Raw genomic sequence first — 15151 nt, 5'->3', positions numbered from 1 at the left:
GACGTGCCTTATCTGCTTCCGGTCAGACTGCATCGGCTCTGCACACCATGGCAGTGTTGCAGGTGTTTCAGGCCAAACTTCTCCAGACAATGGACCAGTCTGGCCCAAACCCTGAGGCGTTCCGTGACCTGCGCAGCGCCACAGACCTAGCGTTGCACGCTACAAAGGCTACCGCCCAAGCGATCGGCAGAGGTATGGCTAACCTCGTCGTGCTCGAGTGTCACCTTTAGCTGAACCTCACGGACATCAAAGAGGCGGATAAACGGCTTTCCTCGACTCACCTATCTCCAGCATCGGTCTCTTTGGTCCGGCTGTGAAAGGGTTTTCTGAGAGATTCACCGAGGCACAGAAGTCTTCACAAGCTATGAAACACTTCCTGCCTGAGCGCTTCAGCTCTGCCTCGAGCCGTCACAAGAGCAAGCCGCCTCCACAGCCAGCGAAGTTGTCAGTTGTCACTCTATCTCTGTGTCGGGCCTGTCACAGCCCAGAAGAGAAAATGTTCACACAACACAAGGGTATTAGGTCCCCCCATGCTAGGCGGCCCAGCCCTAATGTATATTCAAACTCTAGCCACAAGGGCCCAGGCCTGGCAAGCCATCCCCGGAGTGTCGAACTGGGTTTTGAACATTATAAAGCGATGTCCAACAAAGGTCCAATTCGCTCGCAGACCCCCGCGGTTTCAGGCGGTTGTCAAGACCTCGGTGAGAAGCAACGTGGCTCACGTGCTTCGCACCGAAGTACAAAATCTACTAGCAAAAGGGGCGATAGAATTAGTCCCCCCCGTGCTGAGCCTGTCAGGGTTTTACAGCCATTACATCCTTGTACCAAAGAAGGACGGTGGCACCCACCCCATTTTAGATCTGAGACATCTGAACAAAGCTCTCATGAGACGGTCGCTCAGAATGATAACTACTGAACAAATCCTCGCGCAGGTTCGCCCGGGGGATTGTTTTTTTTTTACGGTGAATACCGATTTTACTTTCAAATTCAGATAACACCCAATCACAGGCTATTCTTGAGATTCGCCTTCGAGGGGCAGGTTTACCAATACACGGTCCTAACATTCGGTCTGTCCCTAGCACCTCGTACTTTCACGAAGTGCATGGACGCAGTGCTTTCTCCCCTGAGGCAACAGGGAGTGCGCGTGCTGAACTATCTCGACGATTGGCTCATCGTCATTGCCATTGGCTCAGTCGAAGACCGAATTATTGACACGCAAGATTACTGAATCCTGCCGCTAATTATGCCCTATTATCTTTTTTAAGCGATTAAATCACAAAAACTTTGGCGAGAACTATTATATATGCTTTACAAACTATTATGTGGCAGAAAATAAACAAATATTTAAAATTACATTATTTACAATCTACTTAACTGACAGCCAAGACAAAATCGTAAAAAACTTAATTTAATTAAAACAAATTTTTTTGACACGTATGTTAAATTTGACAGCATTTGATAAGCTCAACCATTCAACACTGTTTATTTAGCTGTTGAGACAAAATTGATCAAATAAAAAAAAAAATCCCTTAAATTTATGAGAAATGTAAGTTTACCAAAAATATATTTTAATTTGATTAGACCTTTTAACCTAGTATTTCATTAATATGTAATTTTTTTGTATACTTTAAATATATTAAATACTTTATCTGATTAATATAATATAACATAATTGACAAACGTTTCAATGTTTATTCCTCGAAAACAATGTAATCACACAATTTGGCCTTTAAGCTTTAGACATGTCCTACATTTTGGTAACGGGATAACAAAAATTCCAAACCCCATATAAAATAAATAAAAATACAATAAAAAAAAATTAAACAAGCATTTTCTGAAGGTTAAGCACCTCATTTCACTGACACTTCACTATCACTATTTGTTAACTGTATTTATGTAAAGTAGCTACTTTTATTTTAGTAATATTAGGTTTTGTATTGAGTGAAACTAAAGTAGTGTTATTTAAGACTTTAAGATTTGAGTTTCTGTCTCAGTTTTCCCAAAGGTCTTCTCATCATCCAGCCTGGTCAAACATGAGTTGGTGGGAAACTACAGCCACTTGTTCACGGTTCCTGGGAGAGAGCCTGATCTGGAGCCGTACATGCTGCTGGCTCACATTGATGTAGTGCCGGCCGATGAGGCGGATGGGTGGGACGTTCCTCCTTTCTCTGCTCAAGAGCTCAATGGCTTCATTTATGGACGAGGAACCATCGACAACAAACAGTCTGTGATGGTACAGTGAATCAACGCTGCATCGCTCTTCATTCAAACAATTGCACATCTGTGTTTCCAACCTAAGCTTCCAGAAGCTTCTACATTGGTTTGGGTCACGATGAGGAGGTCAGTCTCAAGTTAACTAACTAGTAGTCACTTGTTTTGATGCATTTATTTATACGGTTATATGTCAGGTGAATGGCTTGTCAATATCGTGAAGCTCCTGAAGGGTCGAGGGGTGAAGCTCCAGTATGTTTTAGATGAAGGCCTGGCAGTGCTGGACGGTGTCATAAGTGGCCTGGATGGACCTGCTGCCCTGTGAGACTGTTATTTTGAGCAACTCTACTAGCAGAGTCATTTAATTATTGAATTAGTTTGTAATATTTGCCCTGTGTGTGTTTTGTAGGATAGGTATCAGTGAGAAGGGTCAGACCACAGTAAAGCTGAGTGTCAGCAGCGCTCCAGGACATTCATCCATGCCTCCCAGAGAGAGCAGCATTGGCATCTTGGCTTCAGCTGTCAGAAGACAAGCGGAAACCCATAAAACACTTCATTATTGTAAAACAGTTGGAAATACTGAAGGATATATTGATCTTTTTTCTTCTTATTAGATGTTTTGTTTAGTGATTTATTTATTGCTATTAAATTATTCTCAAAACAGCTTTATATTTAAATTATATTTTTGGTAATATCTATTCCCAGATTGGAGGAAAATCCGATGCCCAGACTGTTTGGTTATGGTCCTGAGCGTGGCACATTTGAACACCTGGCACATAAGGTAAAAGTGTTTAAGCAGAGGATTTTACTGTTTAATTTTATAAAATATGGATTTCCGCTACTCAGCAGGTAGTTCATATTGGTTGTCTTAAAGGGTAACTCTCGCCAAAATGCAATCTAGGGTCTTTTTGTTAATCTACCCGAGGCAAACTATCGTTTAAAAGCATAATTCGAATGGAAACGCCACTTTTAAGTTTGACCGTATTTTCGATTTAGGTTAAAATGCCTTGTGAATGGGAGTGAATGGGGCAGTTTTATGATAGCATCAAAAATTACTATTTTTAAAACACTAAGGAGGCTTGATACAACATGAAACTTTGCTCAAAGTATCACCAGAGGCTCTACACATGAACTCGAGTATTGAGAACATTGTTTGTGTACACAGAGTTCACAAAAAAGAAAGATTTTACCCCTGCTGAAAGTTCACTAAGAATGTCTATATACCATATGATGTATCCTGTGCATCTATTGCTTTTTCCCTTTCATGTGTGGTATCATTCATTTTAAATGCCTCAGTGTGGTTGCTAAAATGGTCTCAATTTCATAGCAGTCACTTATATTATGAGAAAGATTGAGAATTCTGTAAAAGTGTGCCTCTCACAAGGTCTCTAGTGAGATTGAGAATGTTTTTCTTGGGTCACGGGACAGTGGCGTGCACAGGGGGGTGAGGGCTTGAGCCCCTGCCCCTTTAACCTCTAATAGTAAAGTGCCCTTTCAGTCGTATGTACATAATCAATGTTTATGATTAGTTCCTAATTAGAAACAATCTAAATTTTATAATACATTAAAATTGGAATCATATTAAACACAGAGCTAGAATCAAATTGAAACTAAATTCTAATAAATTAATTGAACTTAGAAGCGCAAGTAAAAACCTGCACGCAGAATACCTTCACCCACGCTGCTGAGGTGCAGTCACACTCTAATGTAAAATAAGTGGACAAGTGGTGTTTTTTTAATCAGGTTAGTTTTAATCAGACAAGTTAGAATGTGCCCCCTTTTTAGACCCAACAAAATATTTTACGAAAGTGGTATTATATCATTGACTGTCTATGTTAAATTTGAAGACATTAACACAATACTTAAAGATAAAATGTGAAATTATTGCGGCACTAGTGGCCCTGAATAGTGAAACCGTGATAACGTGAGGTTAATTCTTAGGCCAGTCACAGCACAGGCAGTTGGGATTGAAGACGGTCCCTTTAGCGCATCTCTTTACATAGGTCATGCCATTATCACAATGAATGAAGGTTGTCGGGTCAGCTGGGTTTGCATATAATCCCCCCGTCGGTTTGTCTACACAGAACTCTGTTCCTGGGGGAGCTGTCGGCACAACATGAGGTCTAGAAGATAGAGCAGGGGTGGATGCTGTTGTTGAGGTCCCAGAGAGCACATCGGTTGTATTTGGAGGGGGAGATGGAAACTCTGGAGGAGGAAATTGGAATGTGATGTTTTATCTTAAGTTTTCCAATTATTAATCTAGTTTATTACACGGCTCCCTGGAATACTGGATTCTGACTGGTTAATCAGTGGTCTGATATTTCCTGATATTTAGCATCATCCATGGCTACACTTAAGTGTACGGGTAATATTATGAACCATTTTCAACTCAAATCAATATTTCACGCTCACATATTTATTATTTCTTGTTTTGGGGAGTAGCCATGCAATAAAGGATAATGTACAGTCAGTCTGTTATTATCGCAAAATAAACCGTGACAGGGTGATGCAGAACAAAATATTCATTATCTATTCTTTATATAATATAATCATTAGATAGAAAGTAATAATTACGATATAAAAGTCAAAATGATAAGATGCTATGTAATAATGAGATAAAATGTCAAAATTATGACAGTTGAAATTATGAAAAAAGTCATGACAAATTTAAAATTGAGTAATTGAAGTATGACAAAGTCGAAATTTAAGTCTGACAAAGTTGAAATTATGGCATAATTATTAGATCAAAAGTCGAAATTTAACTCAAATTGAAATCACAAAAAGTTGACATGAAATTTTGCACATAAATATGAGATAAAAAAAACTAAAGTAGATAGTTATAATAATGAGATTAAAAAATCTAAATTATGACAAATGGAATTTATAACTAGTTGAAATTATTGAGATAAAAATCATAAGTAGGATGATCAATTTCCTACTTTTTCCCATTTATGTCATAATTCTGACTGTTTATCTCATAATTATAAATTAGTATCTCATAAATTTTACTTTTCACATGATAATTATGATTTACCAACATATGTTTTTTTTTTCTTATGTGGCGGGAATAGGCTTCTATAAATATGAGATGTACTGTACCAGTATCAAGAAGTGTACGGAGATGCCCAATAAGAGGGTAGTCGCCCTGCCCACAGAACTGTCCTGCAAAGTCATCGAGATCCAGAGCCCAGACGAAAGCTCCTCCAAACTTGTTCTCCTTCAGGTATTTCACCTGTAGCAGACCAGATTTAATTATTGAAAGCAGGAGAACTGCATTAAATTGTATGTTTTTTTCTAATATTTATGACATATTCACCTTAGTCGTAAAGCTTTCCTTGGTGTCAAATCCCACCCAGTTCCCATCCTTGGTTGCATAAGGAACCTTCTGATCATCAATCCATTGCACAGTGGTTCCTTGAAGGAAAGTACAGATCTGATGGGAGATGATCAGTCCATAACTCTTCTGATTTTATTTTTCACAATTAAATATTGTGCTATAATGTAAGTGCGTGAGTATAGACTGAAGATGAGACCTCATAATAGGACCAGAATCCGTTCTCTCTGGTGAAATTTCCAGCTGAGGCAGGTCCACTAGTTGGAGCTCCAACTCCACTGGCTGCAGACGCCAGATGAAACGTTCTTCCATATGTTGCAAAGCCCATCCTCAGCTTCTCCACAGGAGTACCCTGATCTCTCCAGTATTTCATTGCAAAATCCTACATTGTCATGATGAATCAGTTATTTTCTGTTGCATGTTACCAGCTGCTTGGTGTTTTCAATGACTCATAGTATAATTCATAAATAATTTGTTATAAATTATGTTATACACTGCCCAGCCAAAAAAAAAAAAAGAAAAGTTTTGGGATTTAAATAGACAAATGCTTAATAAAAATCTATGATTTGATCATTATTGCAGTGATTATTATGTTTCAAGCATGTGTATGTTTGACAACAGTTCTTCTAACCCTAATTGATGGAGTGTCTAGCTTTTCATTTCTTAAACAACCAGTAGGAAGACACATCATGGCCATATTCCAGGATAACAATGTCAAGATTCATCAGGCTAAAATTGTGAAAGAATGGTTTGGAGGGATCATGAAGAATGACTTTCACACATGAACTGGCACCAGACCTTAAATATATTGAAAGTCTTTGGGATGTGCTGGAGGAGACTTTACACAGTGTTTGACTCTTGCATTGTCAATACAATATCTTGACCAACAATTGATGCACCTCTTGATGGAATTAAATGTTGTGATGTTATTTCCATCAATAGGCATTTGACTTTTTTTTTTTTTTGGCCGGGCAGTGTATTTCAGAAATTTTACAGTAGTATATAAGGCTTTTGTACAGTATTTAAGTAGATATTGTCTCCAGTGTCTCCAGAGCCACGGTACAGAGGACTGTTGTGCCCAGTTACCGTCTCCCATGAGCCATGGAAGTCATAGGTCATGACATTAATGAAGTCCAAATATCTGCATTACAAGAGGGAAATAGCAAGTTCATAGTTATCACCCATTTATACATTTGATTGGCATTTTAAGAGATTCTTTCCAATGCATATTAAACATATTTCATGATTCAAAGTGAACAAAAAAGTGAACAGGAGACATACTTGGCCATTTCTGCAATTTCATAAGCAGCATCAATGTTTCCTTTCCCAGCAGCCACTGCAGCGCTGAGCATGAGTACGGGGCGTCCAGTGGCGGCACTCTCTGCCTGGTAAGCTTCCTGGAGTTCCTGTTAGTCACATATTTGCAGTAGATTAATGCCTTTTTTAACTCAATGTAATTATAATACACATTGAAATCTAATATAAACCTGGAAATAAGCAGAAAGCTTTAGGATTTTGAAAAAAAAAAACATTAAATAGATATGCATGATAAACAAAAATAATTTTTTCAGCACCATTTCTTGGTAACTAATCAAATAAAGTACATTGTGACATTGATCATGTGACTCTTTGTACAGAAGGTCAGATGTTCCTCTGGATCTTCTCAATCATGCTGGAGAACATGATCATCAGGTTTTACACAAACTTGTGGAGTTCATGAAGCTCAAGTGCTGCTGTCATTAAAGCAAAAGATGAACAAACTAACTACCTCCTAAAAAATGTTTTAATTAATTTTCCTCTCAGGTTTTTGTTATGCTCATATTTTTTATTTTATTTACATTTTTAGGTAACACTTTCCAATAAGGAATTATTTGTTAACATTAGTTAATACATTAGACGAGCAATACATTTTTAAAGCATTTGTTAATGTTAGTTAATAAAATGTCTGTTCTTCTTAATTCACAGAGCATTAACTAACTAATGTTAACATATAGAACTTTTGACTAATTAACTAATTGTTACAAATGAAATCTTATTGTAAAGCTTTACCCATTTTTTATCCATTTAAATAAGCATTTTCACCAGTGGACTTATGGATATGCGTACATGCATACTCATTCTTTCTCTGATTATTTATCATCTTTACTGATTTTTACTCCAACATTCAACCATATTATCAACTTCTTGTAAAGAGCATTGTTTTGTGAGAGAGAATACAAATCTGTAAATAATGAAGTACCTTACACAGCAGAGTGAATCTCTGCTTGTCTTCTGGAGGACTTCCACGAGCACCGGGATACTCCCAGTCCAGATCCAGACCATCAAAGCCATGGGTCCTCAGAAATGCGATGGAAGACTGAATGAACGTCCGCCTGTTTTCTGATGTGGACACCATGATACTGAACCTAGAGTAAAGTGGGAAATCTCATGAAGATGAAATAAACAGTTCTGTTCTACACACACATCCTTCAATATTCAATGTTTGAGCTGGACTCTTACCGAGCTGAGCCGAAGTTCCATCCTCCGACAGCCAAGAGAGTTTTCAAGCTGGGGTTTCTGTCAAGACAAATATTTGTATCATTACTCACTGTACAAAAAAAAATTATTCAAAACTACATTACATAATGCATTCTATTATGTAAACAAATATATTCACAAACAAAACATCGGATAATATCACATACCTTTTCTTTAGTCCATTGAAAGATTTGTAGAGAGTGTCATCATTCCATTCAAAGGTTGTCAATTTATTTTCCTGATTAATAATGGAAAAAGCATAAATTAAATGAGTGCACAGATCTGGGTCCACATTAGATGGCAGATACTTGCCACCGCCAGGTCTGTACTGAGACCAGTTTGTGAAGTAGCATAGCAGTTGGAAGGCCAATCCTGTAAAAAATAAAAATAAAATAATTTTACTACACACATATTGTCACAGTTCTGTTCTGTTTGAGTGTTTTTGTCACTGGTCACATGTCTTCCTTTGTTCTGTTTTCCCGCCACTCCTTGGTTTCCATGGTTACCCTCATTAGTTCATTTGTATCACCTGGTTCCTCGTTAGTCTTGTCAGCTGTGTCTTGTTTCCCTGATCTGTTCTCCCCTGTATTTAAGCCCTGAGTGTTTCAGTCTTCACTTGTCGGTCAATGTTTTATGTTAGGCGATCTTTGCCTGAGCACATGCTCCCTGTTCCTTGTTTTTGTGAGATTGTGAATTAAAACCTTGGATTACTTCATCTGCGAGTTTGCCTCCTACTTCATCTACCCTGCAGCCTGACAGATTGACCGACCTTAAAAAAATATGGAGACATGGAGGCAGGCCTTTGTGGGAACCCGCCAAGCTGTGTTCAGGGGGACCCGTGGAGGTCACAGGGGAGGATGTGGGCGATATGGGGCCGGACACTTTCTCCAGAGCCAACATCTACGTGTCCAACCAGATCTTCACACCCAGTCCTATCCTCATCTCATCAGTTCAATCAAACCAATCTCCAGGGATGATGACTTCTCTGATCTCCCTCCTCTCATCAGTCCAGCCGAGCCTGCACTTCACGCCCGTCCAGCCGAGCCTGCACTTCACGCCCGTCCAGCCGAGCCTGCACTTCACGCCCGTCCAGCCGAGCCCGCACTTCACGCCGGTCCAGCCGAGCCTGCACTTCACGCCGGTCCAGCCGAGCCTGCACTTCACGCCGGTCCAGCCGAGCCTGCACTTCACGCCAGTCCAGCCGAGCCTGCACTTCACGCCAGTCCAGCCGAGCCTGCACTTAACGCCAGTCCAGCCGAGCCTGCACTTCACGCCAGACCTGCCGAAGCCAAGGCAGTATGCGTCATGCCCGCCGCCCCTGAGACTGTGAGCGTTATGCCCGCTGCGCCTGTGACAGACAGCGTCATGCCCGCAGAGCTTTTGTTTTCTTTTATTCCGTCGACCCTGAAGCTCCCTTCGCCCCTGGTTCCGTCCAGCTCAAAGCCAGAGCCCTCTTCGCCGCTGGTCCCGCCCAGCTCAGAGCCCTCTTCGCCGCTGGTCCCGCCCAGCTCAGAGCCCTCTTCGCCGCTGGTCCCGCCCAGCTCAGAGCCCTCTTCGCCGCTGGTCCCGCCCAGCTCAGAGCCCTCTTCGCCGCTGGTCCCGCCCAGCTCAGAGCCCTCTTCGCTGGTCCTGCCCAGCACAAAGCCTTCACCGCTGGTCCTGCCCAGCACAAAGCCTTCACCGCTGGTCCTGCCCAGCACAAAGCCTTCACCGCTGGTCCAGCCCAGCACAAAGCCTTCACCGCTGGTCCTGCTCAGCACAAAGCCCTCACCGCTGGATCTGCCCAGCACAAGGCCCTCACCGCTGGATCTGCCCAGCACCGAGCCCTCGTCACTGGATCTGCCCAGCACCGAGCCCTCTTTGCTGGATCTGCCCAGCACCGAGCCCTCGTCGCTGGATCTGCCCAGCACCGAGCCCTCGTCGCTGCCCTGCACCGAGCCCTCTCTGGTACCCGGGACTTTTCCCAAGTATTTTTTGGGGGGGGGCCATAGGGCTCCGTCCTGGCCACTCGAGGGGCCATGGCCACCTGAGGGGTCCTCACCACCATGGCCACCTGAAGGGTCTTCACCACCATGGCCACCTGAAGGGTCTCCACCACCATGGCCACCTGAAGGGTCTTCACCACCATGGCCACCTGAAGGGTCTTCACCGCCGTGGCCACCTGAAGGGTCTTCACCACCATGGCCACCCGAAGGGTCTTCTCCGCCATGGCCACCTGAAGGGTCTTCTCCGCCATGGCCACCCGAGGGGTCTTCTCCGCCGTGGCCACCCGAGGGGTCTTCACCGCCGTGGCCACCCGAGGCGTCTTCACCGCCGTGGCCACCCGAGGGGTCGTCTCCGCCATGGCCACCTGAAGGGTCTTCTCCGCCGTGGCCACCCGAGGGGTCTTCTCCGCCGTGGCCACCCGAGGGGTCGTCTCCGCCATGGCCACCTGAGGGGTCGTCTCCGCCATGGCCACCCGAAGGGTCCGCACCGCCATGGCCGCCCGAGGGGTTGTCTCCGCCATGGCCGCCTGAAAGGCTGTCTTCGCCCTGGTCACCTGAACTGCCAGCTCCGCCCTGGAGGCTCCCTGTCCTGCCAAGCCACGCCCTTGTCAGCCTCCAGGGCGCCCACCCTCCCACCCTATTTGTTGGTCTGTCTACGGCGCGAGGACGCGCCTACCGGGAGGGGGGAGTTATGTCACAGTTCTGTTCTGTTTGAGTGTTTTTGTCACTGGTCACATGTCTTCCTTTGTTCTGTTTTCCCGCCACTCCTTGGTTTCCATGGTTACCCTCATTAGTTCATTTGTATCACCTGGTTCCTCGTTAGTCTTGTCAGCTGTGTCTTGTTTCCCTGATCTGTTCTCCCCTGTATTTAAGCCCTGAGTGTTTCAGTCTTCACTTGTCGGTCAATGTTTTATGTTAGGCGATCTTTGCCTGAGCACATGCTCCCTGTTCCTTGTTTTTGTGAGATTGTGAATTAAAACCTTGGATTACTTCATCTGCGAGTTTGCCTCCTACTTCATCTACCCTGCAGCCTGACACATATCTATTACACAAATATTATTAATTATTATTATTTCCACAACCCTACAAAGTTTGGATAATTGATAAATTCTTATTGTCATTAGTATTATTTAAACATGGTTTTGAATATCATATTTAATAATGAAACAATAAATAAATAAATAAACTTACCAAAGTGGCACAATGCCAGAGAAAAGCCTGAAAAGAGATACAAATGAAATTTTAACATAAAACACTCAAACATTCAACCTCTTAAAAAGCATTCTCTAAGAGCAACAATCACTTACCAGCTAGAAAAATAAATTTGGTCATCATAAAGTGAAGACTTGAAGTCAGTCAAGAAACTGTGTCTGCTATTGCTGAAATGCAGAATTTATCATGTATTTTACTTCCTTTTACCCCCCAACACACAGAACTTCTGCATGAAAACAATGATTAACCAAAACAGACATTTCAAAAAAGGAATTTCCCCATAAAGCTGCTCACTGTCATCCGTCCTGGATGTTGCCAAACATCACATGGTTAAGAAATCGACCATTTCTACAATACCAGTCTTTAGGTTTTGAGCATTGTGATTGTAGGAGTGTTTGTTTCATTACTCATTAGAACAATCCTTTCCAAGATACAAGCCCCTTCAGAATATGTTCAGTCTTCTGTCTCTGAGTCCATCCAAAATGACATCCACTGCAAAGAGAGTCAAAAAATACTGTAAAATATCTTTATATTTACATTCTTGTAGTTAGCACTTCTATCCAAAGCGACTTACAACAGAGCAACATAAGCAATTGAAACGCAAAGAAAGGAAGATGTTTTCCTTCACTACACACAACTTTCAGACAGCAATATAATGCACCATTAAGTCCTATTCAGATCTTTGTTAGTAACTTTCAAAATATTCAGTGCACGTCCTGTTCGATGTCCTGTTCTTCAGGCTTCAAGGATCTGTAAAGTTTGTCATCATTCCATTTGTATGTCACAAGATCACTTGCATGGCCAATGAAGAATAAAAGTTCACCAAACTTTAAACCCAACCTACACATTTGTTGTAGAAAATAATGTTTTTAAAAATAATGTTTCAAAAAATTTGTATTCTATTCTAATACCCTGATAAGTGCAACACAGTAAAAACTGAACTTGCAGGAAGAAGAGACTATTATGATATAGGCTACAGTATTTCTTTGCGCATTCATTTAATATAATGTATAGTAAAAGATACAACATTATGAAGTGTAAATCACTACATTTACATCAATCATGTACATTTAAATATATACTTTCATAAATGTAAATAAAATATGTCAGTACTATTGTTTTGTCTTAAGATTCACATCGGCCATTTTTTTTATAAGACATTTTTATAAAAGATACTTAAATGTCCTAACTGAACTAAGGCCTAATCCTGGCTTAATCTAAGCCCTGTCTGTGAAACCAGGCCCAAATTATATTGTAAATTATATTATAAATATCTTGAGATTAGATTAATTTATGTGAAATGTATTTATTTATTTATAATAAATAATGAATCAACATGTGCTGTGATTCTTACCGAGAAAATCATGATGACTTCCCTTAAAGTAGATGGAATACAAAATACACGATATACAGTATTTGCATGATTTATTATACATGTAAAAAAGGGCCCGATGTCCTGCGCTAATATATGAAAGAATTTTCTTCATTTATTTTTCACCCGTATATTGCAGTGCTTCCAATGTATTTGTACGCATTGAATTGTGTTGTGTTTTAGGGTTAAAGAAAATGTCTGTAAAAATAGCGGATGAGATACTGCAAGAAAATTACCAGTACCTTTTCCATTTTTAACACATTTCTTTATTACAGTGTACTGATATTTATGAAAAATTTCAGTCAGGATTCAGGCCCCATTGGAAACTGCGCTCATAAAAATAACTCACATCTAACTTCTGACCAAGGTTGCATCTCAAAACTAGTTTTACTTGATCTTAGTGCTTAACACTAGATCATGACATACTCTTAGATCGATTACAAAATCACAGGCAATTCAGGCACAGGCATTAAGGTGGTTTAGATTGTACCTATCAGACTGTTACAATTTTGTTTTTTTTAAACAGGAAACTATCCCAAGTTAACATCAGTAAATTATGGAGTGCTGCAAGGGTCTGTTTTAGGCCCTCTGCTATTTTCAATATACATGTTTCCCTTTAGTAATATTTTAAGAAAACATTAGCACTGTTATGCTGATGATACTCTGTTATATATTTCATCATGACCAGATGAAATCTCTAATTTATCCAAGTTGACAGAAATTCTGTCACAGAATGTGTTACCAATTCTGTAGGCTATCAATTACAAAGTATTACTGACTTATAAGGCCCTAAATGGTTTAGCTCCTGTGTGCTAACTGATCTTCTATCACCCTATAATTCATCATGCTTTTTAATATCACAAAACTCTGGACTTTTGGTGTTACCTAGGATATCTAAGTCCACTAAAGGAGGTAGAGCGTTTCAATATTTGGGTCATTAACTCTGAAATAGCCTTCCTGATCATGTTTGGGGCAAAACAGGAAATTAAAATCATTAGTCTTGTATGCACACGACTTGTAGGTCTTTAAAATAAGCTTTCATAAGTAGCTGATAAAACATATAAATGATGGTAAGGTAAAAGTTTGGCATACAAGATTACCATATTGTTGTACTGTTGAGCTGGGTCACACTAGCCTAACCTCTGATATGAGAACCACAATGCTGAAGTAAAGTTAGTAAAAGGTTAGTCTGTAACAACTGCTCTGTATGTCTTATCTTTATGGGCTAATAAACTGACAGGATTATCACATTTGTAATAGATGGATTTTAAAGTGTTTCTCTATTTTTGAGGGAAAAGGGGAACAAAACTAATCAAAGGTTATTTAAAACCGTTATAAAACATATGAGAAATAGTCATGACACAGTATGTTGTAATTTTTCACACATTGTAAACTTCCCTCTGTTACTGCTGTGTTCTGATAAGTTTTTAAAAGGAAATAACACAATGTTCTTTGTTTACCACATAAAATGTGACTGAATGAGATGTAATACTTGTACTTGTTAAATTCTCAAGATTATCTGCGCTGTTATTTTTAGACAACGTTATAATAATGAAACACAATACAGAACTTACGTAGACTGTGGATTCTCAATGTTTAAATACAGGTTTGTGTACGTGTCCATCAATGTTTGTGGTAAAGCGGAGCTCGTGCTCAGTTCAATCTGTCCTCTAGTGGAGAATATCGGCATAACAGCCTCCCAATGGGCGCGTAAAAGAGCAGTCTACCCAAAATATGAAAATTCATTCATTGTTTACTCACTCTGATGTAGTTTCCAACTCATATGTGGGATATATGTGAGCTTTGGAGGGCAATATTATAGATTTTGGTTTGTCATCTATCATATGACTTGATCAGAAGGAGGTAGACTACTTTTAATGGTAAGTTTAATGTGTACCCAACCCAGCCCCCTCCCTGCCTTCCTTTTGAGCTTGATAGTCCTGTAAACTGCTGTTGTGAAATTTGTAATTATGACAAACTCATTAATTCACATCATGCATTTTAATAACTTAAGCACTACAACACTTATGATAGTACTCTTACCAGACTCCAAAAAATATACAATAAACATCACGTAGGGGCCTACATCATACTCCAATAAGCAGCTGAGGGTTAGATTGTATTTTGTGTGAGAACAAATGGTTTGCAGTCCATTAATGTGACCTACAGTACAGCAAACAGATAAATACGGAGAAAAAGGTGCTATGGAAAATAAAACATAAGAAGAATTAGTGGCAACTATCAGTGATATCAAACACTGGTTAAATAACAAAGCATTGTGGAAGTTCTTGATGCTCAACATCTCTTCAGCAGATGTCTATGCTAAGTAAATGTGTGTGAATTGATCCGAATGTTATTTTATAAACTGAACATGAGTTTGTTTAACGAAGCAAGCTTCCATCAGCCATTTCTTTTCTGTCTTCTTATCAACATGATAAACACATCAAGACATCTTACTTGGCTTCCTCTCACATGATTTGTGGATTTGAAAAACAAACCTGATTGGCACTTTTTCTGTAA

The 15151-nt window shown here is 40.3% G+C and overlaps 1 protein-coding gene across 1 annotated transcript; it reads right to left on the bottom strand.

The window, feature by feature from the left end:
• Positions 1–3948: 3948 nt before the first annotated feature.
• Positions 3949–11751, bottom strand: LOC308703647 (acidic mammalian chitinase-like). Its single transcript, XM_081387349.1, has 11 exons — positions 11355–11751; positions 11239–11265; positions 8230–8434; positions 8045–8101; positions 7785–7950; positions 6827–6951; positions 6563–6686; positions 5745–5927; positions 5528–5644; positions 5311–5443; positions 3949–4416 (listed from the first exon to the last, which is right to left on the bottom strand). Exons 1-11 carry the CDS (start codon positions 11380–11382, stop codon positions 4142–4144), a joined length of 1440 nt encoding a protein of 479 aa, XP_081243475.1. The 5' UTR covers positions 11383–11751; the 3' UTR covers positions 3949–4141.
• Positions 11752–15151: the final 3400 nt, after the last annotated feature.

Source organism: Scardinius erythrophthalmus (genome assembly GCF_964197995.2).
Source record: "Scardinius erythrophthalmus genome assembly, chromosome: 15".
Taxonomy (NCBI): Eukaryota; Metazoa; Chordata; class Actinopteri; order Cypriniformes; family Leuciscidae; genus Scardinius; species Scardinius erythrophthalmus.
This window is presented reverse-complemented; position numbering and strand designations above follow the sequence as displayed.